At 34.1% G+C, this 13,209-nt stretch overlaps 1 protein-coding gene across 1 annotated transcript; it reads left to right on the forward strand.

The window, feature by feature from the left end:
* Positions 1-971: 971 nt before the first annotated feature.
* Positions 972-12,913, forward strand: LOC105318845 (uncharacterized). The gene is made up of 13 exons (XM_066071129.1): positions 972-1,177; positions 3,314-3,454; positions 5,146-5,267; positions 5,574-5,666; positions 6,033-6,143; positions 7,635-7,739; positions 8,154-8,302; positions 9,559-9,796; positions 9,970-9,987; positions 10,821-11,072; positions 11,437-11,676; positions 11,985-12,053; positions 12,486-12,913. Exons 1-13 carry the CDS (start codon positions 1,110-1,112, stop codon positions 12,854-12,856), a joined length of 1,977 nt encoding a protein of 658 aa, XP_065927201.1. The 5' UTR covers positions 972-1,109; the 3' UTR covers positions 12,857-12,913.
* Positions 12,914-13,209: the final 296 nt, after the last annotated feature.

Genomic DNA, 13,209 nt, shown 5'->3' on the forward strand with positions numbered 1-13,209 from the left:
TGTTGATACCAGAAGTGAAAAAAAAAAATCATAACTTACAACAATTGACAAAGTACAATATGATTCAATCTTTAAGAAGTATCATATAAGTTTAAGGTACCATGAACAATCTTATATTATAGTTGATACTTTTCCATAGAATTTAATTGGTTTTGTGCAGGGCGCATATTCCGATTCGTATAAGTGATTGTGTGTGTCAGATAAAGATTAATTTAGAAAATAAGGCCAGAATTAGCGCACGTTGTTTTAAACCCCGTAAAACATCATTTTTATTTAAGCATTTTTTTCTTTACAAAACTCCAAGGCGCTTGTTATTTTGAATTTACCTGTGATTAAAAAATTCCGATTCTGAATCAACAGGTAGATAGCCTTGTAATTGAAAATCTTAATGATGGAATGAATTTAACGTTTAGCACTAAGCTTTTCCCCCCAGACCAAATAGATTTGAATGTTGTACTTTATGACATAACATGATGAACCGATGTACTTCTTAATTGAATGCACATTTCTGTTAATGTCCCTGTAGATGTTTTACTACAAGTTAAATACAGCTAATTTGAGTAAGCATATTTCTTTCAAATTTTGTACTTTAAAGCTAAATATATATATTTTTTAAATCTAAAAATATGGTGCAAGAATTGTATGTTTTGTCTAAATACAGTTGATTTTATTTTTTAGGGGAAAAAACGTTATTCTTATTTTTGTTAAAAAGATTTAAATCTTTGACTTAAAAAAAACCCCGGAATAAATGAATTGAATATGAAATGTATCTTAATCATTGACTAAAAACGGGATAGATAAATTTAAATTTGAAATGTGTGTTTATGTCACGAATTTTCACCTAATATTTTTTTTTAAACGCATATATAAATAGCATGGATCAATAAATCTTTTTAAAAAAGGAAGCTTAAACCTTGAAGTTATCTAATGTCCTGTTTGTGACTAACAATAATGTAGCATGGCCCGCTCTTGACTCATGCCTTGGTTGGTAGACACGTAGGTTTACCTGAAATCCTCAAACCAACTATCTACAGGCCTCGCCGTTCGTAAAGGGACCCTTATCTCAAATATTTTGCCGTTTAAATCGATTTGTGATTGCTAAAAACAAGATGGCGCTTAGCGGCGCACCTTTACTACTGGGACTGACGTTAGTACACACTGTAGCGGGGTTGTCATGGTAAGACATTTTGTGATTTTCAAAAGAGGGATTTATTAGCATACTTTTAAACGGGTTTTCATGACATTAATGTGGTTTCTTTTTAATGACAATCTGCAGTACCATGCATGAAGGCCTGTAAGATGTCGTATATTTGTTAAACACATTCGAAGATGCTGTATTTAGTACATGTACTAGTGTCCTTTCTGATTTATTTTAGCAAATCTAATATACAACATGACTATTTTTTTCATATAAAAATACACTAAACTGATACAATTTTACCCGCGGTCTTGTCAGTATTCAAACCAGTGTATATGTAGATGCAAAATGGTGAAAACTGCTGAACAGTATATTTAAAATAAATCATGTAGCGATTTTTTCTTTACAAATCATCGATCATTTTTAGACAAAGTACTCTTCCATATAGCGTATATTCATAAAAAAGAAAATTGTTCTAATTCCAGTTCACAAACAATTCTGGTCAGTAGAAATCAAATGAAATGATTCGAAAATACTTATAGGGGTAATTTTTAAATTTGATTTCGTTAATAAAAGTAACACCTGCCCAATTTTATTTTGTGAAGATTAAAACAAGGTTCTGTTGGGTTTTTATAATGAACATTATGTCCATGTCTATAAGTGGAGTGTCTGCACAGTATACATTTACTATAGCTTATTGTATATAAATTTTGATGTACATGTACATAAAAACAATTTTTATTCTCAAAAACAAAAAATTTCCGCGTTCCTTATTTTTTTGATATCCTTGTATCAGTTATCTCGATGCAAATCATTCAACTCTGAAGTGTCATCCTCATTTACAATATACATGTAAAACTTCCTTGTAAAGATTTCGTTTAGGGTACATGCATACCAGCAATAGATCGCAAGATCGTCTGGGGTTTAATCCATATTTAAATAGACATATGAAAAGAGAAGTAATACATAAAAATTCTATATTAAAGATATGTTTAGATTTTTATTTCATAATTTTTTTTTAATCCTTGTGGGAATTTGTCATTTTTGCGTTATTTCCACTAACAATTTTTTTTTCTAAAAATTGGAAACTTTGAAATCACACATATTTTAGTATTTTAAGAAAATTGTAACATTCTTTTCGAACATTTGACGACTTTATTTTCAATTTCATGATTCAGAAACCTTTCTTTTTTTAAACTTTTATTAGCAACTGTCGAATTAAGTATAATTATAAACTCAACATCAAAATATTTCTGATATAAAAGAGATTTTGAACGTAAAATGCACAGGTAAAATTTTGCAGGTAAAGTTTAAAAAAAATCTTTTAAATTTCTTCTTAACCCATTAACGCTTATTTTGCTCTTTATGCATGTAAATGCAGTGAATTCAACGCAAGACGCGAGGTCAATAGAATTCGTCACTTGTATTTACTGCTGTCCTTATGTGATCAATAAAACCCCTAGAGAGCCCTTCTCGCTGTGTGGTTACATGTAATGGTCCCCCGTAAATCTACCTCAATTTAGAGAGAGGCAAACAAATCGGAGATATCTCGGAGAAGGAAGCCGATATCCTATATACTAACCCGTAAGTTATAGGCGGTTTTATGACAAGAAAACGTGTTTTGCAATACATACTTAAAAATATTTTGTTATATTTGCTTAAGTAGTAAATACTGTAAATACACAATATTTTTTTCCAAGTCAGGTTGGCACAATTCTTTGTATTCTGTTACCCAAAACTCGTTTAAATCATAAAACAATTATTCATGAAATATTTATTGTCAAATTAAAATCTTACACGATTTGGTAAACGAAGAGTATATTAGTATTGTATAAAACTTTTCAAGCTGGTAGGAATTTTTGTATCCTAACCTTTAAATATATTTTCTATTACAATAACCAAAAATACGATTCAAGATCATTTATTTAATATATTCAGTGCTTTCAAACTTGCGGGTTATTCAAATTTTTTAATATTTTTATCAAAAGGGGGGGGGGGGATGATATTCTGAGAAAATAATGTGATTCAGTGTGACAATATTTCTGCGATGGAAAGGGGGGGGGGTGGGTGGGGTACGAACCATTACTAATTAGTGATGGTATTCGGGAAAACTCTGCAGATATTTGTCACAAGCCAAAGTAAATGATTCTACTATTATTGATATGACTTTTTTAGGTGGCAAAGATTGGCTCCACTTCAGCCAAACCATTGCCCATACTCTACCGAGGACAACGTTTGTTATGAACTGATCAAATCCAGCACCAACTGTTCCTACATCTGTGCCTATGCCCAGCCACTGGTTCTCTACCCCGCTCTGTGAGTAGAATGCATATGTATGCCCATCTACCATCACACGTCACAAACAACATTTCCATTTAATGTATTTTATATGTGTTATTAAAAATAATATTATCATACCTCTACTTATTTTTCACTGTAGGAAAGTAATTCGATATATTTCGCTGTTTCCATGAGAATCGCCTTGAACTGACTGATTCCCTGCAAAAAGTCCAGTTCTCCTCAAGCTAGCCTATTTCCCTCGGCTTCGCTTCGGGAAATATACTTGCTCTCGGGGAACTAGAATCTTGCTGACTCCCTCAATGGTATACTTTAATTGTATACTGTCTTGCAACGTTAAAAATTCATTGGTATATGTTTATTACATGCAAGACCGACTTGGAATTCTCAGCGTTCCCGATTAATTCATAACAGACTTTAAAATTATTTCAGTATAATTATCATACTTATAGAGTAGCATTGTTAGAATTGTCTCGAATTACGGTATCTTTTACATACCTCTTCATCTGAGTGGGAAAAAAACCGTAAATATGAAAGCAATTCGTATCTACAATGTACATGTACTGAGTTTGTTTTTTCTCATGATTTGATAGTAGGATTTCCACCTTTTTGTCACGAGCAGAAACTCATTGAGAAGGGTCATAAACCACCATAAACCAAATTTGTATTTACTGTGCGAGTCCGATTATTGATTTTGATCAGAGAAAAAAATTCTGGAAATTTAAAAATAGAATGTTTTCGTTTTAACGTTCATGCAGCAAAATTTTATCAAGAACGTATATGTAGTCATATGCCGTACCACTTTTCTCTTCGATCAACTACCTGTAATATAGGAACAGTTTATTACATCATAAAAGAAATGTACAGTATTTCTTTTGCATAGACATTCGTATTACAGGTAGAAATAAGTTATGCACCCTAACATGAGATGATTATGACGTGGAAGAATCGACCCGTTTCAAAATGCGGTGAATCATTTATGACATTTTCTCTTGCTTTATTTTCTATACATGCACGCTGTCGGATGTTGATAAGCTACTAGATTTTTACAATGTAATTTTGAAAAAAAAACTACCTTTAATTTAATTTCTACCGAAAATCGAACTAACTAAAGCTAAATGAATCAAACAATGTGTTTTTTGGATTATGGAATTCAATTCAGATTCACAATATATTAATTCTAAATAATGACGCATGCTGGAGAGAGAGAGAGAGAGAGAGAGAGAGAGAGAGAGAGAGAGAGAGAGAGAGAGAGAGAGAGAGAGAGAGAGAGAGAGTTGTCATGTTGTAAATTTTGAATTTACCGGGTGGCAGTAAATACAAAATTTACAACATGACAACTGTTCTCATGTTGTAAATTTTGTATTTACTGCCACCCGGTAAATTCAAAATTTACAACATGACAGAATAACGAATAAGACCCTTTTCAACATCTAGGAAAATAAGTTATACTAATAGGGTACGATACAAAGTTGAAATACACTGATATATTATATTAATAAGGTACATCACAAGGTATTTTCTTTTGATGAAAAAGTGCAATAAAGGAGCAAATGTTTCACCCATTTCATTAGCTGCAGGACTGTAGCTCCCGGTCTGCAAAAATTCGGATGGACGACCTGTTTTCAGACCGGAGCTACAGACCTGCAGCTACTTTTTTTTATTAGTAATACATGTACATGTATTAATTTTTTTCCAATTCGTTACAGCTATGACTTGTGTGGATATAACGATAGGGTTTTCTACGGACATGCCGAGTGTCACTTTTATGAATGTCAGAAAAAATGCTGCAAGGGGTGGTCCATGGATGAATTCGGAAAGTGTTCCATAGGTTTGCCACAGTTTCCAATTATTTCTCGAATCAGATTTACTGTTTTGAAGACCATAGCTCTGTCATTTTATCATAATGTTTGGGGGGGGGGGGGGTGAAGAGCGAGAGAGAGAATCAAAACTTCAATTCTTTTTATTTTCTTTAACAAAAAACATAAGGACATGAGTTGAAATTTCTATTGTTTAAATACTGCAAATGATAAAAAAAGGTTTTTATGATAAATGCATTTCTCTTGTGCAAAATCGAACACAATTTGGATTCTCACTAAAACATTCTCCAGATTCTAATGTCGTTGATATCTTCCAGAACGCTCGGGAATTGATTGTTTAAACGGTGGAACACCCCTCGGCGACCTCTGCCTGTGTACCAAACACTTCACGGGGAAGAATTGTGAAAGAGGTAACAAATTTTGATTTCCGATAAGCTTAATCTAATTTTTTGAAAAGGACAGTACTAAACAAAATCAATTTATAAAATTTTCATGTTCATATTAAATTCATCAATTAAATTAGTTTTTGATCTTTTTTTTTTTTTCTTGACTTCAATATTTAATGTAATTAAACATGTATCATTATTTTTTTTTAAAATTATCACTTGTAATTACTATTAACACTGCCGAAAACAGAAGAATTGCACTTACAACACAATTATATTGTATCAACCTTGACACAATTCTTATTTCTTTGGCTATTATCATGTTATTATATCATCCTATTTTCTCTTTGATATGTACTATACATTTCTACCATCTTTTTTTAAAAAAAGCTGTTTGCGATGGAGAGTGTCTGAATGGAGGGGAGTGCAGAAAGGTAGACCCATATCTGCCTCCGAAATGTGTATGTACCGCAAACTTCACAGGAAACTACTGTGAAAAGCGTAAGTACCTTAGTATTACATTACTAGTAAATCGACGGATTTGAATTTTTTTTCTATATGAATAGAACATTAATATTTGTTATACTTTCATGTTAAATACTGAAATCTGATTGGTTAAGACGCAGTTAATAATATTTACTATTACCCTCAGCGTTAGCAACGCACTTGGCAACGGGTAACATTAAAAAATGTTACATGCGCGAAAATTATGCGCGTACGGTTCGCTGTAGAATTCACGTTATTCCTATATAAAAGCAGTAAAATTTTCTTAAAAATTTTAAAAAAGACATTCAGTATAACAAAATAAATAGTGCCTGTTTGGGAGGATAACAGTTGAAATTGACACCCCTCGAAAACCATTGTCAACCTCCGCTTCGCGTCGGTTGACAATGGTTTTCTCGGGGTGTCAATTTCAACTGTTACCCTCCCAAACAGGCACTATTTATATAATGTGTGATATGTGTAATTCAAAGAATTCAAAACTATCTATAACAATTTAGATTGTTATACTTTCATGTTAAATACTGAAATCTGATTGGTTAAGACGCAGTTAATAATATTTACTATTACCCTCAGCGTTAGCAACGCACTTGGCAACGGGTAACATTACTTAAATAGTGCCTGTTTGGGAGGGTAACAGTTGAAATTGACACCCCGAGAAAACCATTGTCAACCGACGCGAAGCGGAGGTTGACAATGGTTTTCGAGGGGTGTCAATTTCAACTGTTATCCTCCCAAACAGACACTATTTATTTTGTTATACTGAATGTCTTTTTTAAAATTTTTAAGAAAGTTTTACTGCTTTTATATAGGAATAACGTGAATTCTACAGCGAACCGTACGCGCATAATTTTCGCGCATGTAACATTTTTTAATGTTACCCGTTGCCAAGTGCGTTGCTAACGCTGAGGGTAATAGTAAATATTATTAACTGCGTCTTAACAAATCAGATTTCAGTATTTAACATGAAAGTATAACAATAAAAAATGTTACATGCGCGAAAATTATGCGCGTACGGTTCGCTGTAGAATTCACGTTATTCCTATATAAAAGCAGTAAAATTTTCTTAAAAATTTTAAAAAAGACATTCAGTATAACAAAATAAATAGTGCCTGTTTGGGAGGATAACAGTTGAAATTGACACCCCTCGAAAACCATTGTCAACCTCCGCTTCGCGTCGGTTGACAATGGTTTTCTCGGGGTGTCAATTTCAACTGTTACCCTCCCAAACAGGCACTATTTATATATTGTTAGACCCCCACCCCCCCCCCCCCCCAAAAAAAAAAAAATTAAAACTATAACAAAGACTTTGCTTTAATTGTTTTGTGCATGAAATATAGTCAAAAGAATTCTGAATTCCTGATTTACATGCAAAATACAATCATGTACACCATAAAAACCACAGTTACAGTTTTAATATGCTACATGTTGCATTCTTTGAATCTCAAATATATGTGAATGTACTCAAACTTGTCTTTTTCTTATTCTTAGCTGTCTGTGGTGATGGGTGCTTGAACGGTGGTACCTGTCTGTCTAATTATTACGGCGTCGTCTGCGCGTGTCCAGAGGGATATTTGGGACCCCGCTGTGAACAAGGTGAGTACAAGGCACGAGTTGTCGTTTGTATATCACAAATTTCATAAATCGGCTAAAAGAATAATCGTTTTCAAATGCAAGTGTTTTATCGTAAATATCATTAAGATATCAATAAGTAGGAAAAAAGAAAACGTTTGATAAGCATGTGTATAAGAAGAACATAGTTCCAAAATGTGTTTCATATCATAATTGTTGAATTAATACAAACCTTCAATTATTATTTTTTGGTGCTAAATAGTTATTGTATCAAACGATTCTATACACATAATAATATTTATTTCTTCTTTTCAATGCTCCGATTTTATTAGCGTGAAAATCTCCATTAGCCAAAAAAAAAAAACACAAAAAAAAAAAAACAGTTAAACGCCCTGATTTATATATGATAATTGTTTAATTACTTTTCGTCTCAAACAGAGTTTGCTCCAAAACTTGACAGCTGCCGAATCGTCCACAGTTCCTATGACACTAACTGTGCCCCAACCTGTAAAAGCGACAGAGACTGCACAAAGGAGGAATCTTGCTGCGATCACGAGGGGAGAAATATTTGCGTCGTGCGACAGGAGGTATTCAAAAAAAAAAAGACAAAACATATATTTATTATAATAATAAAGGTTTAGCGACAGAGTTTGCGGACTTTAAGTGTGCACTCTGTCAATGTCCTGTTCCGCGATAACTATTTAAATATATACATGATTTTTCTTTAAATAAAATCAGAAAAACAAAGATTCGAAGATTTTATGGACCGTTATATGAGCGTTCACTCTTAATAATTTACATAATTCACTACGAAGTACGGTATTTACAGAACACTTTGTTAAAAAATTATTTCAAAATTTCAATACAAAATATACCTTTAAACAGGCATTTTGATTTTTTTACTTCGGAATCCTTACCCCCCCCCCCCCCCCCCCCACCCAAAAAAAAATAATAATGAGAAAACACCTTTTTTTTTAAAAAGACATTGCTTTTAAAGGGGGCTCGTTTGTCGATTATAAAAGGGGGGGGGGGGGTTAGGTTGTATTGATCTGATTAGCAGAAGAACTCTTTATGAAAATATAGGAAAATGCCTAAATTGAAAAGGAAAAAAAATATGGCCTTTTTTTCTCTGCTTAATGATTGTTTATACATATAGATAAAAAAACATATATTAGATATTTAGGTAGATCTGATGGTTAATTTGCTGTCCACTCGCCCTTCTCAACAGAACATTATTTTCGTGTTTTTAAATTATATACAAACGGTGAATGTTTTTGTATTGCTGATGTTGTTCATGATGAACTACTTTTATTTATTATGAAATGTTACATGTAAAGCTGAATTTTTTTTTATTTAAACAAAGCGTAAATGTTTGCCATAATCCTTCCGCCACATCGCAAAATCAAAAATTAATTAATTAAGGCGATTTGATTCTACATACATTTTGGAACCTTAGATTTCATTCTCTGAATATAACAAATAGCTTATTTTATCTCGATTGCATGTGATCCTTTCCTATACAGTCAGTTCAAGTACAGGACATGTACATTATGCAGTCACTTAAGCGCGGACGACATTGAAAACTGCAAGCACAATAAGACAGTATAAATGATTAATATATTCACGCATTTACCAAATCAAACTATTTAAAAGAGTTGAGAAAATGGTTACTAGTTTTCAACTATCAATTGTTCAATGTAATGAGACCCCCCCCCCCCCCCCCCCCGCCAAAAATAAAACCCCCAAAACAAAACACCGTTAATGAAAATATATTAAAAAGGATGAAGTTAACTTGATTGCGTCTTATTCAGTGTCTTTAACTGTCTTGTTTTTTGGATTTCAGAAAGCGTATCAGACCTGTGAGTATGATGGATTTATCCCAAAGTCAAGGTTACGAGTCGGCCAAGTTGTCAAGGACGCGTGGGGTAAGACGTGCCGTTGCATGCCGGGATACGTGCACGGGATCCTTCACTGTGGAGATGATGAATGCGGGACATTCGACCCCGAAGAAAACACGTGTAAAAGCCACGGTGACGGGGTCATGTATGACGAAGACCACGTGAAAGATGAGGACATTGATGGTAATCATTATATTTACATCGATAAAAAAAAATGTTCAAAAGAATTATTTTTGACGTCATCTATTTGTTTTAGTAAAATTGTGTAAATGCTATACCTTTTTTTCAAAAAAGGAAACATCATTTTTTTTTTGTTGCGTAAAAAATGTACCATATGTTATCTGTTTCTATTTTAGGTGATAAAGAATACCATCGTAAGTACAATAAATATTACGCATCCTAAGACCGAAAAATTAGTTGTTTTACTGTATTCACTAGTAAAACTTTCTTTTCTCAAACGTAAATACATTAAGAATGCCGTTTATTCATTTACAGAAGACTAAATGGCGTATTGATATAATAGGCACTGGCGTCGGAAGCAAATTGAAAGTGGGGGGGGGGGGCTAGACTAATCCTGCGAGAAAAAGTTGGGGGGGGGGGGGGCTGAACCCTCTATCATGCTATGTTTCTAATGGTTAGGTATAACTTTGCAAAAAAGTGGGGGGCTAAGCCCCCCTAGCCCCCCCGGTTCCGACGCCTATGATAGGTACTCAACATACAGCATCTTAGTGAGATGTGTTTGATAAGATCGTCTAGAGGATGTTGTGTTTTATCTAGTTTCACACTACAAAGATATCTCTGTTCTTATTGTGTTTTACAATGACAAACATGCCCAAAAATCGCAAACAAAAACACGTTCAAAAACTTAACTGGGGTGTTTGAACAGAAAAATTTTCCAAATACATTTGTAAGATGATTTTGATGCATTTGATTTTTCCAAAAAAAACCCCCAAAAAACAGCAAAACAAATTAGTATTTTCTCTAAAATGAATCATATACACATGTAATTATACTGATGTATATAAACATACCATTGTAAAATGTGGTGATATTTTGCATCAGATTTTTTCTAAAATAAACGATAAACAATATAACTTAATGCGTTGTACATAACCATACCAGGATGGTCTATCTTTGTGTATCAATTCGATTTACTATTAGCGATATAGCATAGAATGCATTAATTTTCACTGTCAATTATTTTCAGCGCCTAGGATGATCAACTGTCCCTCTAAATACACCAGGGTCTTGGTCGAAGTCCAAGAACATTCAAACGTCGGTCTCCTGTACCACAGGTTCGGTGCACGTGACTATTTGGGGGAAGAGCTGCACGTGCATGTCAGCCAACAGAAGTTCTTTGCCTGTAATTGCTCCTTTGGTCAGCGAGTGAGAGCCAATGCCACGGCCGTGGACAGACATGGCGGGAAAAGCACCTGTTGTTTTACTGTACAGATTGTTGGTGAGATTTTACAAAGTGGGTTCGTAGTTGAATTGTTAGCACCGATTATATTATACAAGAGTTATGGTTCTTGCAACGTTGACAGTATGTGAGCTTTTTAAAAAATAGCCTGGATTATTTAGATATTATAAACTTTGCTAAGAAAATGCTAATACATGCACATGTGCGAAAAACTGGTAGAATTATCTTTCCTAATTCTGGTCACACATTATATATTTGTGAATAATATAGTCCAGAAAATTGGTAGAATTATTATCCGCAATTCTGTTCATTTATAAATTATAGTTAGAATTTCCTTCTAGCAATACTGGGAATGTATATGTATTAGCATTTTATTGTTATTTTTTATACTACGTATTTTAAGATCGTCATCCACCAAAGCTGTCCCACTGTCCGACGGATATCTATGCTGTTGTCGGAGAGCGGATATCCTGGACCGTCCCAAAAGCCACGGATAACGTAGGTATCCGGGACCTTTGGCTGGAACCGAGGGTTTCCGATGGCTCTCGGATAGGTCCCGGAGAACACATGTTTCGTTACGTGGCAGAAGATTGGCATGGCAACAAGGCGGAATGTCGGTTCCTTGTCAGCGTCAAAATTTCAGGTAATATTTCCGATGTACATGTATTGTTTTAATTATTCAAATCATTATTTGTTTGTGGAAAGGGTGGTTTCAACCAAATTTTTTACTCTTTCATTGTCAAACACTCTTACACTAATTAAAAAGAATGCAATGTTAATGTACATTATTAAATTACTATTGAAAGCAAGCTTTACTAAAAAGACCTGTATTATCCATGAAAACTTAATTGATGCACATAAGATATTATTTGCATGAATCATGCGTATAGTGCTTTCGAATCTAAACTTTAAGAATTATAAATATTTGAATTATAACGCCCTTTTTCTCAGGGTCCCCAGAAAGTGGATGGCCTACCGAGCTGAAGTCCAGAATACAAACGGATACATCAGTTATAATCGGTACAGTATTGAACACCATTAATATGCCTTTTTGATTTTTTGATTTCATGTTGCAGTGGGAAACACTTGCCTGTACGGAAGCAAATTGAAAGGGGGATAGTCTTATTCGAAAATCTTCACAAGCAAAAAAAAATCCTCTTTGGTTATGGTTATGTATAACTTTGCAAAAAAGCTAAGCCCCCAGCCCCCCTCCCCCACCCCATCCCCACCGGTTCCGACGCCTATGCTGTATACATGTATATAAGACAGCCACCAGTAATTTCATTGTAGCATTTTTGCACGTCACTGTTCCCCTTTGCAAATCATGCCATGGAAAATATCCCCCTGCCGCATTTTTTGATTATTTCTAATTTTTGTGGCGTGACAATCAAACAATCATTTTTATTTATTGATTTTTTTAATGAATTCTTTTTCTTTTAATCTCCATTTCAGGAGCATGTGTGGTTGGAATCTTGGCCATCGCTCTCCTCGTCCTAATGGTAGTGGTATTCCGGGTATGTAGACGTGCCAGGGTTTTCGAACGTCGCCAACTGCGCAGCTTCCGGTCCAGTATGCCCCAAACTCCAACGAATCAGATTGACGCATCTTTGTCCGAACCTCCGCCGTATGAGGTCGCTGCAAAAGATAAACTTCCGGATTACAAGCCACGTGACGACCCACCCGTGTATGACGACATATGTAAGGAGGATTCCCGTACTGACGAAATTGGCGGCTGCAGTAATCCTATTTATACCATCTCGGGTTCTGATGAAAGGATCTACAGGGCTCCTGTAAATCCCAATACAACAACCACCGATGTTTGAAGCACAGAAGACAGTGCTTTAAAGTGTGTGCCAGTGGTTGATGATATAGCATAATATGTGTTATAAAAATGACAGAAGAAACTTAAGATTGTTGTTAATGACATCGTTTTGTATATAGATAACTTTATATTGTTGATACTACCAATCAATGTCTTAACAAAAAAATTAAGAAGTAATTATGATTGTTCTTTTCTATGCCCGTAAATATTTCAATTACTTGTAAAGGCCGAAATTTTTAATCTTGATTTTTTATGGCGTAATGTCATTGTGATAGAAAAATTTTCAATATTGAATGAGATTTGTGAAAATAAATTATCTTTTGTATAATAATCAATTGTAAAATTCTTTGAACA

The sequence above is a fragment of the Magallana gigas genome, chromosome 9 (genome assembly GCF_963853765.1).
Source record: "Magallana gigas chromosome 9, xbMagGiga1.1, whole genome shotgun sequence".
In the NCBI taxonomy this organism is placed as follows: Eukaryota; Metazoa; Mollusca; class Bivalvia; order Ostreida; family Ostreidae; genus Magallana; species Magallana gigas.

Bases quoted from the DNA above. Each gene is read 5' to 3' on its own strand.
- LOC105318845 (XM_066071129.1), top strand. From the start codon at position 1,110: ATGGCGCTTAGCGGCGCACCTTTACTACTGGGACTGACGTTAGTACAC. The intron at 8,303-9,558 runs GTATTCAAAAAA...TTTGGATTTCAG, and splicing joins TTTGCGTCGTGCGACAGGAG to AAAGCGTATCAGACCTGTGA. The intron at 11,677-11,984 runs GTAATATTTCCG...CCTTTTTCTCAG, and splicing joins TGTCAGCGTCAAAATTTCAG to GGTCCCCAGAAAGTGGATGG.